A 19855-nucleotide genomic window follows, 5' to 3' on the forward strand; every position below is an offset into this window, starting at 1 on the left:
TATATTGGCTTTTGGAATTTGAGAAATTGCATGAAAGGTTTAGCACTGGGAAACACTTTTTGATAAATAGTGCACTTTATATACAACTATATGGAGCAGACCAAAATGAGGGACAAATGAGGAGGAAAGAGGGACCGTTCCAAATGAAGGACAATCCCTCAAAATCAGGGACAGTTGGGAGCTATGCCGATTTAGCTTCCACATATTGAAAAAACCCTAAACTTTGTGAAACGGCTATACCTAGAACCTACCTGTCTTTTTGTTTGTCTATCTGTCCATCTATTTGCCTGTCTTTCTGTTGTCATCTGCCTGGTTATGCTGTCTAGGCAGCGTTGTGAGAGTCATAAAATTAGCTGAGAATTATTATACATGAGCTCACTTAATAGAATTACAAGTTCACACAACAAGCTAGCTCACTATTTGGGTTGTGGTCCTTTTAGGGGGGGATGGTTTGCAGCTAGTGTTGAGTACTTAAGGGTTCTTACCAATGCAGAATGAGGGATTTCATGGTAGTCTGGTTGATAATAAATAAATATATATACTCACTGGCCACTTTATTAGTTACACCTTGCTTGTAGCTTTCATGTTATTTATGACAAATTCTGACCTTACTATCTGAATGTCGCAGTTGAAATGGAGACTCCTCAGATTAGGCAACATTTTTCCAATCTTCTATTGACCAATTTTGGTGAGCCTGTGCGAATTCAGAGATGGTATTCTGTATACCTTGGTTGCAACAAGTGGTTATTTGAGTTACTGTCGCCTTTTTATCATCTCGAATCAGCCTGCCCATTCTGACCTCTGACATCAATAAGGCATTTTTGTCTTCAACACGTCTAGACGTTTAAATGCATTGAGTTCCTGCCATGTGATTGGCTGTTTAGCAATTTGTGTTGCCAAGCAACTGAATAGGTGTACCTAATAAAGTGGCCGGTGCGTGTATACAGTCATGGCCGAAATTGTTGGCACCCCAGAAAAATTTTCCAGAAAATCAAGTATTTCTCACAGAAAAGTATTGCAGTAACACATGTTTTGCGCTACACATGTTTATTCCCTTTGTATTGGAACAAAACAAAAAAAGGGAGGAAAAAAGCAAATTGGACATAATGTCACACAAAATTCCAAAAATGGGCTGGTCAAAGTTCTTGGCACCCTTTCAAAATTGTGGATAAATAAGATTGTTTCAAGCATGTGATGCTCCTTTAAACTCACCTGGGGCAAGTAACCGTTGTGGGCAATATAAAAATCACACCTGAAAGCAGATAAAAAGGAGAGAAGTTCACTTAGTCTTTGCATTTTGTGTCTGTGTGTGCCACACTAAGCATGGACAGCAGAAAGAGGAGAAGAGAACTGTCTGAGGACTTGAGAACCAAAATTGGGGAAAAATATCAACAATCTCAAGGTTACAAGTCCATCTCCAGAGATCTAGATTTCTGGATGTGGATAAGCAGCCCCAAACAAGTTCCAAAGAAATTCAAGCTGTCCTGCAGGCTCAGGGAGCATCAGTGTCAGCGCAAACTATCCGTCGACATTTAAATAAAATGAAATGCTATGGCAGGAGACCCAGGAGGACCCCACTGCTGACACAGACATAAAAAAGCAAGACTACAGTTTGCCAAAATGTACTTGAGTAAGCCAAAATCCTTCTGGGAAAACGTCTTATGGACAGATGAGACCAAGATAGACTTTTTTGGTAAAGCGCATCATTCTACTGTTTACCGAAAATGGAATATGAGGCCTACAAAGAAAAGAACACAGTACCTACAGTGAAATATGGTGGAGGTTCAATGATGTTTTGGGATTGTCTTGCTGCCTCTGGCACAGGGTGCCTTGAATGTGTGCAAGGCATCATGAAATCTGAGGATTACCAAAGGATTTTGGGTCGTACTGTAGAGCCCAGTGTCAGAAACCTGGGTTTACGTCCGAGATCTTGGGTCTTCCAGCAGGACAATGACCCCAAACATATGTCAAAAAGCACCCAGAAATAAATGGCAACAAAGCGCTGGAGAGTTTTTAAAGCGGCCAGCAATGAGTCCAGATCTAAATCCCATTGAACACCTGTGCAGAGATCTTAAAATTGCTGTTGGGAAAACTCTCTCTCCAATAAGAGAGACCTGGAGCAGTTTGCAAAGGAAGAGTGGTCCAAAATTCCGGGTGAGAGATGTAAGAAGCTTATTGATCGTTATAGGCAGCGACTGATTTCAGTTACTTTTTCCAAAGGGTGTGAAATCAAATATTAAGTTAAGGGTGCCAAGAATTTTGACCAGCCCATTTTTGGAATTTTGTGTGACATTATGTCCAATTTTCTTTTTTTCCTCCCTTTTTTTGTTTTTTGTTCCAATACACACAAAGGGAATAAACATGTGTATAGCAAAAGATGTGTTACTGCAATACTTTTCTGTGAGAAATACTAGATTTTCTGTAAAAAATTCTGGGGTGCCAACAATTTCGTCCATGACTGTATGTGTGTGTGTAAAAAAAAAAAAAAAATATATATATATATATATATATATATATATATATATATATATATATATATATATATATATATATATAATATTATTACCGTGTTTATACAGGTCTCCCTCACAGATTTCCAAATAGGGTGTGGGCCTGACTCCATGTTTAGAGCAAAGAGTGGAAAATTATAGCCAAATATCTGGCAATTTTAGGACGGAGTCTGCAATACCATCTCGGCAAAACTCTTTATAACAGGTTTCCCTCATTCCATTGAAAATGGGGGGAAAAAAAACATATAATTTAGTGTTTTTTTTCTTTTTATTATTGATAGGTGATCTGTAACCAGAGCACCATCGGACCTGTTTACAACTGGACCCTTCATCAGCTGATATTAAGTATATGCTTAATGTAAATGGAAACTCTCAAGTGCTTTTTTGAGAAAAAAAAAAAATATATATAGATATAGATATATTATATATCTATCTATTTTACCAAAAGCATTGGGACGCCTGCCTTTACACGCACATGAACTTTAATAGCATCCCAGTCTTATGCCCCGTACACACGGTCGGATTTTCAGACGGAAAATGTGTGATAGGACCTTGTTGTCGGAAATTCCGACCGTGTGTAGGCTCCATCACACATTTTCCATCAGATTTTCCGACACACAAAGTTTGAGAGCAGGATATAAAATTTTCCGACAACAAAATCCATTGTCGGAAATTCCGATCGTGTGTACACAAATCCGACGCACAAAGTGCCACGCATGCTCAGAATAAATAAAGGGATGAAAGCTATTGGCCACTGCCCCGTTTATAGTCCCGACGTATGTGTTTTTTTTACGTCACCGCGTTTAGAATGATCGGATTTTCCGACAACTTTTGTGTGACCGTGTGTATGCAAGACAAGTTTGAGCCAACATCCGTCGGAAAAAATCCTAGGATTTTGTTGTCGGAATATCCGAACAAAGTCCGACCGTGTGTACGGGGCATTAGTCTGTAGAGTTCAATATTGAGTTGGTTCACCCTTTGCAGCTATAACAGCTTCAACTCTTCTGGGAAGGCTGTCCACAAGGTTTAGGAGTGTGTCTATGGGAATATCTGACCATTCTTCCAGTTGGCATTTGTGAGGTCAGGCACTGATGTGGACGAAAAGGCCTGGCTCACAGGCTCCACCCTAATTCATCCCAAAGGTGTTCTGTCGGGTTGAGGTCAGGAATCTGTGCAGGCCAGTCAAGGTCCTCCACCCCAAACTTGCTTATCCATGTCTTTATGGACCTTGCTTTGTGCACTGGTCCAAATCATTTGGTGGAGGAGGATTATGGTGTGGGGTTGTTTTTCAGGGGTTGGGCTTGGCCACTTAGTTCCAGTGAAGGGAACGCTTAAGGCGTCAGCATACAAAGACTTTTTGGACAATTTCATGCTCCCAACTTTGTGGGAACAGTTTGGGGATGGCTCCTTCCTTTTCCAACATGACTGCGCACCAGTGCACAAAGCAAGGTCCATAAAGACATGGGTGAGCATGTTTGGGTTGGAGAAACTTGACTGGTCTGCACAGAGTCCTGACCTCAACCCGATTAGAACACCTTTTGTAAGGATTAGAGCGGAGACTGTGAGCCAGGCCTTCTCGCCCAACATCAGAGCCTGACCTCGCAAATGCGCTTCTGGAAGAATGATCAAACATTCCCTTAGACACACTCCTAAACTTTGTGGACCTTTGTGCTCCTTATACTTGTGATCATTTGGGAAGAATTACCCCATTACAGATAGCTAAAAAGAGCAATGGTGTCAGTGGGAATTTATCTGAGAGGCAGAAATTGCTCATTCTCAAGGAACCCCTAGCTACCTCTGGAGGAACCCTAGTTGAGAAACCCTGCCACAGAAACACTCCTAAACCTTGTGTACAGCCTTCCCAGAAGAGTTGAAGCTGTTATAGCTGCAAAGGATGGGACATCTCAATATTGAACCCTACAGACTAAGACTGGGATGCCATTAAAGCTCATGTGTGTGTAAAGGCAGGTGTCCCAACACTTTTGGTAATTAGTGTGTGTGTGTTTGTGTGTGTGTGTGTGTGTGTGTGTGTGTGTGTGTATGTATATATGTGTGTGTATGTGTATATATGATGGAGGGTCCTTTTGTAAACCGAAGGTCAGGTCCCAGGGTGCTCTGGTTACAGATCACCTACCAATAATAAAAAGAAAAAATTTATTATAATATATATATATATATATATATATATATATATATATATATATATATATATATATATATATATATATATATATATATATATATATATATATATATACACATATATATATATATTTTTCAATGGAATGAAAAATGGAATGAGGGAAACCTGTTAGTTTTGCTGAGATGGTATTGCAGACTTCTTCTTAAAATTGCAAGATGTCTGGCTATAATTTTGGACTCTTTGCTCAAAACGTTGAGCCACTGGCCCACATCATGACTTTTCTCTTCTTAAAACGGAGTTCCAGTCATTTGTGTGCTTCACAGCCAGGTGCCCACTGCGCATGCGCGAGCGGCGCTGCACTCTGATTTTTCCCAAAGTCTTCTTGGACCTGTCCTGTGTCCCAGGAGGCTTCAGGAGGGAGGGGGAAGGAGAACGTCCACTTCCGATCGCCTAAGGTGACCGGAATAGAAGTGGCTGCGGTTACCTGTCAAAATCGAGTACCCGCTCCCCCTCCCTACTCCCCAAAAGCTCAGTTTCACCATCAGGAGCTGTTGATTATAAAAGAAAAAAAAACTGAATTCATTTAACCAAAACATACATTTAGTAAATAATCATTTTAAAAAAAATAATCTTGCAGGAAGTGAAAAATGTCAGTGCTTAATACCCGCCTGTAATTTCTTAATGCTAGTATTTAAGGAAATGTGTATTGTGTATGTTGTGCATGTCAATTTCTGTTTTCAGTCTGTGAATTCCTTAAAATAAAAAAATCTATACTCAGATCTTGTATAAGGGCCAACTCGAAACCAAACTGTAGGCTGAGATTGCATTACTGGGAAACTGATATCATAGGATTGGTTAGGTCCGTAGATGTACACAGTTTCCAAATGTCTGCACCACTACATTAATTCATCTAGTTTTGGGAGGAGTAGAGATACACAAACCATTAGAACATACTTGTTTTGCAATCCATCTTGAGAAAAGCCTGATGTTCCTACAGACCCTGATAAAAACTCTTAAAAACACTTACCTCAGCAACAAGATGATTTTCTAAGATGGTCGTTCAGACAAATACGTCGAGCAACAGCAACTATCTCCTGTCTCAAAGGAGAGTTTGGTATGAGTGTTTAACGAGACCCAGATTTAAGAGCAACGGGTGTGAGATGTTCTAGTCTCCCTTAAGACTATGCTCATAAGCAGAAATAAAAACATTCTATCTGTAGAATGAGCTTTGCCAAGAAGAAGATTTTTTACAGGTGGCAGTATTTTCGGTTACATACACTGCAGTGGCAGGAAATGAATTTAAAAATGTTTCAGACATCATCTGTATATTCGCATAGTCATCACATTATTCTCCTAGGAAGATCATGTCAAACTGGCCAATGATAAAGTAAAATGACGTGTGTGAACGTAACACATTAGTGAACTCTGGATATTTGAAATGTTTAGGGCTGATTTAATTTCCTTTCCTTTTTGTAAATGATTATATACAGCATTCTCCATCTGTATTAGAGATTTAACTTCTCCCCACCTATATATCATCTTACTTTTTCTTAAAGGAGGCTAGTTTAAGGTTGCATTGGTAATGAAAGACCGTTGTATTAACAGGTTGTCTTTATGCACAGTTAAAATCAGCGCAAAAGTAAATTTCCATAGCATAACATACTGTATACACCAGTGCTCAAAATTTCAAGTCCTGAGCTACCAGCCAGGCCTCAAAGGTTATTTGCCACCAGTTGCCCCACCCAACCCTGCCCCACCCCTAAACACGCCCTCATAAATTATCGAATGAGTTTTATGCAGAATTAAGTTCTAAAAATAAATTTGAACAACAATAACTTTATCCATGTCCACCAATGCAGGCTGCCTGTGTCCACCAAGCAGCCTACCTGTGCAGGGGAGGAAAGGAAACGGGCGAGCCACCTGGATGATCAGAGCGCAACGCAGGAAACACAGCGATAACAGCTTTCATTTCAATTGCTGTGTTCCTGCCTCTCAACGTCGTATACAGCCCCGCCCCCTGGCCGGGGAAATTTGATTGACAGATGCTCGTCCGGGTGATCTGTCTATCAAAGTCCCGGGACCAGAAGGAGGGGCTATATCATCTGAGAACAAGCGGCGGGAAACACAGCAATTGAAATGAAAGATGTTATCGCTGTGTTCCCTGCGCTCTGATCATCTGGGCGGCTCTACTTTCTCATCCCCTTCGTGATTGCTGGGAGAAGGACTCCCAAGCAACCCAGGTACCAGGCCCCCCCCCCCCCCCCCCTCGGTCCCAGGCAGCCATAGCTCGCCAGTCCTCAAAATCTACTCACAAAATGCGAGCAGGCGAGTGGAATTTTTGAGGGCTGGTATACATGTACTGTTCAAGAAATATTACTGCATTTTCATAACTGCAATAGGTTCCAACAGAAGCACCTATATCTTGTGCTTAGCTTTTTTCCTGGAATTCTGATAGCCAGGCACGATATTAACCACTTGCCTACAGGGCACATTTACCTTCTTCCCACCCATGTTCAGCTTTCAGTGCTGTCATACTTTGAATGACAATTGCGCGATCATGCAACACTATATAAAATTTTTATAATTTTTTCACACAAATAGTTTTCTTTTGGTGGTATTTAATCACCAAAGGATTTTTATATTTTTTGCTAAATAACCAGAAAAAAAGACCAAAAATTTTCATTTTTTGTTTTAAAATTTTGTAAACAGGTAATTTTTCTCCTTCGCTGATGTGCGCTGATGAGGCTGCACTGGTGGGCACTGCTAGGCTGCACTGATGAGGCGGCACTGATGGGTGGTACTGATGGGCACTGCTAGGCTGCACTGATGGGTGGCACTGATGAGGCTGCACTGATGGGTGGAACTGACAGTTAGCATGGATAGGCACTGATGGGCACTGATTGGCAGCACTGGTGGGCACTGTTGGGACTGCACTGATTAGTGCCCTGATTATCAGTGCCCATGTTCCTATTACACCAGCCAGTTATTGGCTCTCTCCTCCTCATTTCACGCTGTCAGTGTGAAGAAAGGAATGCCGATAACCGGCTTCTGTTTCCATCATGATCAGCAGTGATTGGACACAGCTGATCACGTGGTAAAGAGCCACTGATTGGCTCTTTACCTCAATCTGTGATCACGGGAGGACGTCCTATGACGCCCTCCCAGAACTGGCCAGCCGCGCTGTAGCCGTCATTCGTCTATAGTGCAGTTGGCAAGTGGTTAAACACAAACTTTAATGATGAAGAACAAGCTTTACTGACCATATCAGATTCCATTCTTTGACTTTTAAATGCTTCTAGTAGTTGTGAAGTTTATTTATATACACATTTGAGTACGTACATATATGCTTTTTGTAAATCCATATGTATATTTGTAAACAGGCTTGCCAGTCATGTGTTATCCAGCTCACAAACTGCGGGTCATGTGATTGTTTTTCATGACGGAGTGATTCACAGTCCTGTGGGTGAGCGTTTACAGAGTGGGGGCACACATCATTGCAGGAAGTGACAAAAAGCTGCCGAGCAACCTACTTTCCAAGGCAACCATATCCAGCAACATTACGTCACTTCCCCCTTGCCCCAGCTGAGCCTTCCCCTGCCATGCTTAGAGTGGTCAGTTTGCTACCAGGAAAAAACAAACTGGCAGGATAAACCAGGTAATACAGAAGCACTGCAGGCAAAAAGAAAATAGCAGTAGGAATCCTTTACAGAAACAGTAACATTATTTTTTATTTCAAGAGTTACAAATACTTTAACTATATTGCCTTACTGCTTGCTATAGATTAAAGTGGTTGTAAACCTCAGACATGAAATATGAATTTCATATCTGAGCCCAATCTCAATCCAGTGATTTGCACAAAATCCGAGACCGCATGAGTCATTAGTGATTAAGGTGCTAAAATACAGTTGTATTTTACAATATATGCTCCGATACTCCCGTGTGCACGAGCCATAATAGCAAAGCTGTCTCGAGCTGGTCATAGACTGTTCGTATCTCAGCCGTTTCAGCAGGGACCGGCCGAGATTCGAAACATGTATGGGCAGGCTTATTGTACCCAATTTGTTCGATCAACTTGGGTACAACCAGCATGTCAGATTTTACATGCGATAGCTGCTAACAGTATTGTTCTGTGTTCACTGTGTTCTCCTAGTGGGGGCGGCTCCCCCCCCCCCCCCCGGGAGAACACAATGGCTTAGTGGGAGTGGTTGCCCTATCAACCCATGGTTGCAGGAAAGAAAATCGCTCCATCTATGGCCGGCTCAGATCTTCCAAAAGTAACCTACTGATAATTTTTTATTTATTTCTAAAGCTGGGAGGGTGGCACTGATCTCCTAAGGACTCATTCACACTGCAGTCCTTGCTAACTGTTTGGGTGCTTGGAAGGCAGTTCTGACTACATCGCAAAGACCAGGTTTTTGAGTATCTACTGAGCCAAATGGGTGGCATTGTTTGCTATTTGTTTATATTCCAGGTAAGACAGGAAAACATGTATACTTTGGCACTGTGTTTCATATACAGTTAATTGGAGGTGTTAGAAATGAACAAGAAGTTTCCAAGCAGTAATTACCTGACTGATTACATTGTAAAAATGCAGCCTATAGCAGTTTAGAAGATCTGTTATTGACAGAAATATTGACTGGTTGTTGTGGAGCAGTCTTCAGACCATGGTGCTATAAATCATCATAGTGATTTTAATTTAATACGGTTGTAGCAAGCCTTAAAAATCAATTGTACTCTGAAAATACGTTGTGCATTTATTACCTCGCAGTAAATACGTTACTGAGTACGTAACCATGTGAGATCCCCAAACAGAAATTGGTACAAATGATTTGCATAAATACTGTATGTACAACATATATTTGTTTCATTCTTCTCTAGGCACTTTAAAGAATGGCAGTAACAGCCATTGCAATGCATATTATTCATATTAAATTTCTGAAAAGAAGAAAAAAAAAGAAGAAATAAAAATAAGCTCTATAGCCCAACAATACATAAAATATATATCTATTCCCATAATATTTTTCTTCTTCTAGAGATAGTTCAGTCTTAAGCAGGCCATATATTATGCAGTTTTCTTTTCTTCCACCCGCAGTCAGTGTTAATGGGGGAAACTCTCCCAGAGTGCTTTTGTGTACTGCCGGCGGACAGCATAGGGATTCTTTTCTGCCAGCAGAACCCAATGATTAGTGTTATGCCGGCTATAGCAGGCTGGTCATGCACAAGTTGATCGACAGATGGACTAGTGTACAACCAGGGTGCCAATACATGGATCGAAATTCGGCTGGACCCTACTGAATTTCAATCCATCTATGGGCGGCTTTAGGCAGGCCATAGATTGTGCAAATTTCTTTCCTGCTATCATGAGTGGAAAGAAAGAAAGAATATTGCTCAATTCCCCCATCAACTAAGTCTGTATAAGTGGGGGAATCCATCCCGCAGGGCCATTGTGTTCTGCTGATGGAGAGCATGAGGAGCCTTCCCTGCTGGCAGAAGACAATAAGCATTGCCCGCTAAGGCCAGCGGCACCAATCGTTCGCGAAAAACCTGACAGCTTGGTGCATAAGTCGACCAGTAGATTGACTTATGTACAACCAGGGTGCCCAAACATAGATTGAAATTCAGCCAGTCCCTGCTGAGCCGGTCATATTTTAATCCATGTATGGCTGGCTTTACTGTGTGCAGAATCTCCTCCCCAGAGCACCTCTTTGTAGGGGAAAAAAAACTACAGGTACAGTAGATAATATGATCGAACCCACTGCTCTGATTGGTTGATTGCCATGTACTGAAGGATTTAGGGTAGTTGGTTTTCTCTCTTCTTTTTTTTTTTTGTTTTTATTTTGTTTACCAGGGGATAAAAACATGCTTAAATATATTGTTTTTTTCATTAGTAGAAGAAATGCCTTTATCGGAACTTCTATTTTTATAAGTAAAATTTACCTGTTCAGTTAATTAATGTTGAAGTCAATTTAAATATGCATGCTGATTTTAAAGCATTGCATTATTATTATTATTATTATTATTATTATTATTATTATTATTATTATTACTTTTGTGGCAATGTTGCAACAATCTCTCCGTGAATGGTTGCACAAGAGCTTTCCGAAATCATTTGTTACAGGGTATTTTTTGGGTCAAAAAAAGTTTTTGCTTTGATCTTCACTCCTAGAATACGCTTTACAAGCAATAATAGGAAATCACTAAATAGTGGGTGTGTATTGGGAAGAAGGCGGTTTCTAGGCCCTTAGCACCCAGGACCTGTGCCCCAGGGCTTTTATTGAGTGTCTCCTTTGTATTAATTGTTGCCATAATTCCTTTTATGATCCTGACAACCATAGTGCAGTCTTTGATGATGATTGGCTTTTTTTGCACCTTGTGCATCCACTCTCACACTCTACTGAGATCTGCATCTGCTTACAGGTCTTTAGGATTTAAAAGTAAGAAATGTTATTGTAGAAGAAAAGGCTTGTGTTGAGAACTCCCCACAATCAGTTAAAAAAAAATGCAAGTCTATCCTAATGTGTAAGTTTGTTTAAATCTTTCATTATAAACAGTGGGTGGCATATAATATGTGTGTGTGTGTGTGTGTGTGTGTGTGTATGTATATATATATATATATATATATATATATATATATATATATATATATATATATATATATATATATATATATATATATATATATATATATATATATATACACCAGTGTGTATATATGTATGTATGTGTGTGTGTATATAGAATTTTTTTGTTTTTAACAGAGTTTGGCGGCACTTCAGAGAAGAGATTAGAAACTTCCCCTTGTGGTGGACTTTAAAGGCACAGAAATTGTTGAAGAGAAATTAATCCAGTTTGAAAAATGTTTTTTCCGTATGATAAGATTTACAGTGCTGTCATCACAACATGGTACAAGTAGTAAACCAGTAATTCTTGCACCCTGCAAGAATTACTGGTTTACTACTTGTACCACGTTGTGATGACAGCACTGTAAATATGTTCTATTATATCTTTTATGTGTTTTTTACATATTTTGTACTTCTCATACTGAATAAACATTTTTCAAACTAGATTGATTTCTCTTCAACAATTTCTGTGCCTTTGAAGTCCACCACAAGGGGATTTTGTTTCTGTTCTATAATATTGGATGTGGCACAACCTTATGCTCAAATATAGCCGACTCACCACTTGCAATCAGAGGAGAGATTAGATCAAATGCTATAAGCTACACAAACTCTTCTATAAGGCAATATGTGATTGGAAAACTGACTATATATATATATATATATATATATATATATATATATATATATAATTATAATATATTTCAATCTTTATTGAACAATGTTAAAAATAGTTGGGCTATACAGTTCACGTTTCACGTCCTAATCTGTACAAAGTTCCTGCTAAGACATTCAAGGAGCAGGAATATATTTATATGAAATGTTAAAATAAATTGCATAACCACCAAATCAACCTAACGCATTTCAACTTATACAAAGTCTTCATCAGGGAATAAAAAAGTGAAAGCAATCCTACATACATAGAAGCAAAGGGAAAAACATACAAAATGAAATTCATTTTAATACATCAAATGACATTACAATTACATTACAAATAAAAGCACAAAAAGATAATATATATTATGTCATTTGATGTATTAAAATGAAATTCATTTTGTATGTTTTTCCCTTTGCTCACTGTACTTTTTTCCTTTTGTTTCTATATATGTAGGATTGCTTCCACTTTTTTAGCCCCTGACGAAGACTCTGTATAAGTTGAATATCTTAGCAGGAACTTTTTACAGATTAGGACGTGAACTGTATAGACCAGCTATTTTTAACATTGTTCAATAAAGATTTCATACATATATACAATTGTGTGATTTCTATTGTTGCAGCAAAGTCCCATGGTAGATATCTTTCCTAATAATTTTTTTCATTATATTTCATTGCAGTTATGTGAAAGCAATGCCTCTCCGTTCCTACAGCTAGGACAACTAGTGAACATGTCTCCTTCCTCCTGTTAGAACACACTCATGAATGAGTATATATACGACATCAATGTTCTGGCAGGGCTGGGAGTAACTAGGGTGGGGCTGGGCGTGACAGAGGCAGTGCAGAGGGGTGACAGGGTGGGGCTGAGCAGGTGCTGCTTGCATGGACACCAACAATGATACCAGGAAGTGCCTGTGAGCAGCCACATTCGGCCTCACAAGCGTACCATTGTTGGTTAAGCACTGCAGAATTGCTGATCGTCTAGTTTAGACAATTGTTTCTAATCACATATTCAGTAATAATGTATAGTGTAAAAGTTCTATTGTCCGGTAGGTACTCCCGTAGGTAAACTGCAAAATCTGCATAGAAATAAATTAATGGCCTTTTTCCTGAGATTTTGGGAAAAAGACCGTTTATTCTGTTTTTACTATACAAATCTGTCCACTTCAACATCTTCAACAGGTCTGTGCCTATTGATTTACAGGTAAATATAGATTTTATGCACCACATCCTTTTGGAAAAGAGAAAGTAGAGGGGAAGTGTGCATGGAGGAATTTCGGCTGTTGGCTATTTTATTCAGGCTGCTGCAGCATCCGTGTATGCCTGATTACCCAAAAAGTGACTGGATTTAATTGGATTCTGAGAATTTTACATCTAGCTCAGTCAATTTGAAAATTTTCGTTGAGCTGGGTGATACCAACAGGGCCACCTTGGGCTTGAAATTTGGTTGATTCAGAATTCTGGCCAACGTTCAAGCCATGCATGGCTAGTTTATGTAGAGATAGTCTGCACATGAAATTAACAATTGTGGCTGCCCCCACGTGAAAAAAAAATATGTACTGTATTTTAAAACTTTAATTTTGAAATCTTAATTATAGTTCTTCTTTATTATAGTTATTTTATTACATTAGACTGTCTAATTTCACAAGCATACTAAAACATAAATTCTCTCTCATATTGCATGGTTTCTACAGGCAATTTAGCTTCTGTACTCATGGCATGTTTACCTCTTAAGGGTTGGACAGTTCGAAAACATATTTTTTTTTTTAAAGCTCATTTTTCAGCCAAAACAGAGCTATGTAAAAACCTAACTTTGATATTATTAGACATTGATTTTGAACTTTAATACTATATCATACCTTACCCCCCCCCCCCTTTCCCAGCAATGTGTTTTGCTGAATATGGGGCCATTGTTAAAATCTCCTTTGCATCCTATTTCATACACAGAACAGGAAGTAATGTCTTCTGATTGACTCCACTTATTCTGCATTGGCAGGAATTTACTAATACTTTTCCTTTCTTATGCTTTATTTATTTATTTAGATTATTTGATTTTTTACTAAGCAACCTTTTTACTTTACCATTTTGCCAATGAGGTTTTATAGTGCCAATTCCTTCATATGAGACATTTAATCCTGATATCAACATATGGGTGATTGTTTATAAGTAAACTGTTTTTCTCACATTTATTAAAAGATTTTTTTGACCAATTTATTTGTACGTCTAAAAGCATTTTACGTGTGATACTACATTTACTACATAATTGTCCAGTGATTTAAAACAAGTTAGCTGTGTGGATGCATTCACCTTGTAGTGACCATGCCTGTCAAGTGTCTGTCTTTGGTGATTAGATGTTGTTGATAGAAGCCATTCCAGCACACCCTCAAGAACTGTCCTTGGTAGCTGTACACCTGTCAGCTTGATGTGAGTGAGATCTAGTGCTCTAGATTACGACCAGCTAAAAGCATCCTGCATCATCATCAAAAGAGCAGTATCATATGTATCATCATTTCAGTCATTTTTTTTCTTGATTTTTTTTTTTTTTTTTTATGTTATTATTATTATTATTATTATTATTGCAATTATTTTATAGGCTGCAAACATATTCTTTAACTCTTTTTATAGGTAAAGCTCTTAGCTAAAAATTATGAATCGATTTTAATTACTAGGTGTTTTTAGCTATATTATTTATTATTATTATTTTTATACAAGATTTATATAGCACACAGTCCTTTACAATATAATTACATAAAGGCAAAATAAATTTATTACATGCAGATAAACATTAGTCTTTTCACAACTACCTATATAGAAAAGCTCACTTGGCTACACAGCAAATTTGCATTTGATTTTACAGATCTTTTGAGTAAATGCTTATAACAGTGCCTTGCAAAAGCAATCATACCCCTTGAAATTTTCCAAATCTTGTCATGTTACAACCAAAAACATAAATGTATTTTATTGGGATTTTATGTGATAGACCAACACAAAGTGGCACATAATTGTGAGGTGGAAGGAAAATGATAAATGGTTTTCCAGATTTTTAACAAATAAATATCTTAAAAGTGTGGCATGCATTTGTATTCACGCCACACTGAGTCAATACTTTGTAGAACCACCTTTCACTGCAATTACAGCTGCAAGTCTTTTTTTGGTAGGTCTCTACCAGCTTTGCACATCTAGAGCGTTACATTTTTGCCCATTAGTCTTTGCAAAATAGCTCAAGCTCTGTCAGTTTGGATGGAAAGTGTCTGTGAACAGCAATTTTCAAGTCTTGCCACAGATTCTCAGTTGGCTCTAGGTCTGGACTACGGGCCATTCTAGCACATGTATATGCTTTGATCTAAACCATTCCATTGTAGCTCTGACTGTATGTTTTGGCTACATGCATCTTCCCATCAACTCTGACCAGCTTCCCTGACTCTGCTGAAGAAAAGCATCCCTACAACATGATGCTGCCACCACGTTTCACAGTGAGGATGGTGTGTTCATGGGGATGAGCAGTGTTAGTTTTTTGCCACACATAGCGTTTTGCTTTTAGGCCATAAAGTTCAATTTTGGTCTCATCTGACCAGAGCACATTCTTCCACATCTGTGCTGTGTCCCCCACATGGCTTCTCACAAACTGCAAACAGGACTTCTTATGGCTTTCATTCAACAATGGCTTTCTTCTTGCCACTCTTTCATAAAGGCCAGATTTGTGGAGTGCACAACTAATAGTTGTCCTGTGGACAGATTCTCCCACCTGAGCTGTGGATCTCTGCAGCTCCTTCAGAGTTACCATGGGCTGCTTCTCTGATTAATGCTCTCCTTGCCCAGCCTGGCTGCTTAGGTGGATGGCCATGTCTTGGTAGGTTTGCAGTCGTCCCATACTCTTTGCATTTTTGGATGATGGATTGAACAGTGCTCCATGAGATGTTCAAAGCTTGAGTTATTTTCTAACCCAACCCTTCTTTAAACTTCTCCACAACTTTATCCCTGACCTGTCTGGTGTGTTCTTTGGCCTTCATGATGCTGTTTTTTCACTTAGGTTCTCTAACAAACCTCTGAGGGCTTCACAGAACAGCTGTATTTATACTGAGATTAAATTACACATAGGTGGACTGTATTTACTAATTTGGTGACTTCTGAAGGCAATTGGTTCTACTATATTTTAGTTAGATATATAAGAGTAAAGGGGGCTAAATACAAATGCACGCCATACTTTTCACATTATTTATTTGTAAACATTTTTGAAATCCATTTATCATTTTCCTTCCACTCTACAATTATGTGCCACTTTGTTTTGGTCTATCACATAAAATCCCAATAAAATACATTTACGTTTTTGGTTGTAACATGACAAAATGTGGAAAATTTCAAGGGGTATGAATAGTTTTTCAAGGCACTGCATATGGCATTTAAACATTATTTTTAATATTATTATTAATAAGCAAAATGTATTTTACCAAGTATCATGACCGAAATAGATGGATATTTGTAACCAAAAAGGCATTATTTTACGTGCCTGCTGTAAAAGATGTACATATCTTTTTTTTTTTTTTTTTTTTTTAACTTTTAATTACATTTCAAGCATGTGAACATTCTCTAAGAATGCCAAGAATGTATGTCACATATTTACAAATGGGTATGTCTGTACATACAAGACCATGGCAGTATATGGTGATCACTCTGAAGTACTAGAGTCAATGGCTTCTGCTAATTTGTTGGAATGTTGTTATCATAGATTTGTGAAATATCCATTTTCTAAGTAAACTAAAGAGAGTGCCAGTTATTTTTTCTAATCTATCTTTTTTTTTTTTTTTTTTTTCTTTATCCTTTTCTTTAGCTGTCTTTTGGGGAGACATTGCCTTAGATGAAGAAGACTTAAAAATGTTCCAAATAGACAGAACAATTGACCTCACTCAGCACTCTAATGATAACTTGGGACACACCACAGGTAAAGCTATATCTTCTTTTTTAAGATAGCAGTGTTTACATGGTACAGTTCAAGTAGAAATATGTTCTTAAAAACATGTCACAAGCCTTGGTAATAAAATAAAGAACATGCGAAAAATGCACAAATTGAAGAAACTATTTTTTAAAACAAGTAAATTAAGATACGTATAGGCAGAGCTGAAGTTGTATGCAAGCCTTGACTTTTCCTGTAAAAGTTGATCTAAAAATTGCCAATTCCTCCTGACAAGCCTACCCGTTGGTCAATGAAACAACTGATCATGTTAAAGACTCAACAGCAAGACATGAGGGGGCAGGGCCAAGTTTAACTGGTATGCCCTGTACACACGGTCGGACATTGATCGGACATTCCGACAACAAAATCCATGGATTTTTTCAGATGGATGTTAGCTCAAACTTGTCTTGCATACACACGGTCACACAACGTTGTCGGAAAATCCGATCGTTCTAAATGCGGTGATGTAAAACACGTACGTTGGGACTATAAACGGGGCAGTGGCCAGTAGCTTTGGTCTCTTAATGTATTCTGAGCATGCATGGCACTTTGTGCGTCGGATTTGTGTACACACGATCGGAATTTCCGACAACGGATTTTGTTGTCTGAAAATTTTATAGCAAACTCTCAAACTTCGTGTGTCGGAAATTCCGATGGAAAATGTGTGATGGAGCCTACACACGGTCGGAATTTCCGACAACAAGGTCCTATCAAACATTTTCTGTCGGAAAATCCGACCGTGTGTACAGGGCATAACATGGAAAGTTGGGATTGGAATACCTTTAGCTCTGCTTATATCTCCCAATTTACTGGTTTTGGTTGGATATGCTTTTTGGTAACCTCTGCTTTTTTTTTTAATTGAATGTGAAGAACAGTCCTAAGGGTTTGTTAGGAAAACTACAGATACCCATAGTTCACAATATTTGATGGTTAATATAGAAATATACAGTATATGGGGTAATATAAAAATGTAAATCTGTGAGATTGGTGATGGTTCATTGCCTTTTTGCATTAGCTAAAGATACTTTTACTGTGTATGGAAAAAAGAAATGTTACCTACTGTATGTTTTTAAAAGTGCAGTGGCATTGGCTGGCGCACTATATAGTCACCAACATTTTTTGTTAGTAGTATTCTTAACCATTTTCCAGTAAAATATGTGCAACATGGGTGTCCATCTATTGGATTTATCTAAGTGGAGTGTCTACAGCTGGCCATGCAACAGATAGATATTTTTTTTTTTTTTTATTCAGCGGGCTGAATCAAATTCCACCTTCCACACTATACAGTGTGAATGGGTGAAGTGCAAGCTATTGTATGCTGACCATCAGTGTCTAGTTGAGGTTGTTCAGCCTGTACAAAACAATGTCATGCAGACAGCAGCCACAGCTGTACGTAGGTGTTCGGCTGTAATTGCATACAGAGTGATAACCTATGGTTATAAACAATTGATTGACCAAGAATGCAAAAAGCTTGCATCTAGGGTGATCGTCTGTTCATGTGCGATTGCATTTGACCACCAGCGAACAGCTGAGGGCATGGCATTGCTTTGCTTTGTAAAAGCAACAATTTGAATTCTTCTGTGAAGCCAGCTTCAGGAATACACCAGATTATTGCTGCAGCTGGCATTAAGATGCTGTGTGCATGAAGACACTGCCCTCCCACCAGAGGAATAGTTCAGAATACTCTGATGTAACATTTCAGGGATGAATTTTGTCTTATAAACTCTGCTTGAAGGAAGCTATGGCAAATCATGGCCTATACATAGGCAGCAACACGGATCTTACATTTTTGGATCTCAGATGGGAAACTTGAAAGATGCGACCTATTAAGTTTGTTATAGTTAAAGCCGAATTAATCTTAAAGCCTAACCCTGGGGGTTTTTGATAGCGTAAGGTTTAAAATTTTGTATTGGGTTTTTATCTCTGTCTCTCTATCCCACTTTCTGTTGCTTTGACGCATGTACAAGAAAAGAGGGCAACAGCTGTCACCGGCATAGAAACGTGTGTTTGGTAATATAAACATTGTCAGAATATCTAACCCTTTCACAAGTGTTTTTTTTTTTTTTTTTCCCCTGTGTCCCTGCTGGAGAAATTTCCAGCCACTTCCCGCTGTGACAGGAAGTGAGGTAAAATTTCCATAATAGTAACACAGTCAGAAATATAATTCTGACAGAGGTTCTAACTTTCCCTGGTCTATTCAAAACAATTTGGATTTGGGCTGTAAGTTTAATGGAAGGTGATTTGTACATGCTATAAAACTGAAAAACAAAGATACAGTATAGCCAGCTCGCAGGATCAAATGTTGTTTTGAACCTACGCCAGACTGTAAGCCTCTATAGTTTATACAGGATGGTTATTATTTGCATAATTAAGTCATATGGAATGCCATTTTATTTGTTAAATACATTATGAAGGCAGCAAGTATATTCATTAAGTGTAACTCTAAAATGACTTTGCTCTTTACCATGGTTTTAAAGAGTCACTGTCCTCAAGAAAGGTGTTTTTTTTTTTTTTTCTGAATGTTCAAGGATGCAGGTTTATAAACTTTACCTTTTGCTCAGAAGAAGAGAACTGTAGTTCATTAGTTAGTGTGCTTTCATTTGGATGAGATTGCTCATATCAGATAGTAGATAACTGTTGCCCATGGTGATTAAAAGGAATCTTTGCAGTGTAATATGTGCTCAGCTAGAAGATGAAGACAGCAATCAGACCAGTGCCTCTAAAGCTGGTCATAGACGGATTGGAATTTTAGCTGGTTCAACAGCAACCAACCAAATTTTGATGCATGTATGGACAGATTGGTAATGCTGAAGCCGATCCATCGATCAACTTTAGTACAACCAGCCTGTCAGATTTTTTTCATGCAGTCACTGCCAATGGGTATACAGTAGCTGCAAGCAATGATTTCTCTGTTTGCTGGGAAACCTCCTGCTGTCAGAATGCAATAGCTCTGCGAGAATGATTCCTGTTGATGGCGGAA

The 19855-nt window shown here is 38.6% G+C and overlaps 1 protein-coding gene across 1 annotated transcript in view; it reads left to right on the top strand.

Annotated features, from left to right (window-relative positions):
• TLL1 (tolloid like 1) overlaps nt 1-19855 on the top strand; it is a 205944-nt gene that overhangs the window by 66941 nt on the left and 119148 nt on the right. The window contains exon 2 of the mRNA XM_073606089.1: nt 16753-16863. Within this exon, the coding sequence (XP_073462190.1) occupies nt 16753-16863 (111 nt within the window). The remainder of the gene's footprint in view (nt 1-16752; nt 16864-19855) is intronic.

The sequence above is a fragment of the Aquarana catesbeiana genome, linkage group LG01, assembly GCF_042186555.1.
Source record: "Aquarana catesbeiana isolate 2022-GZ linkage group LG01, ASM4218655v1, whole genome shotgun sequence".
Lineage (NCBI taxonomy): Eukaryota > Metazoa > Chordata > Amphibia > Anura > Ranidae > Aquarana > Aquarana catesbeiana.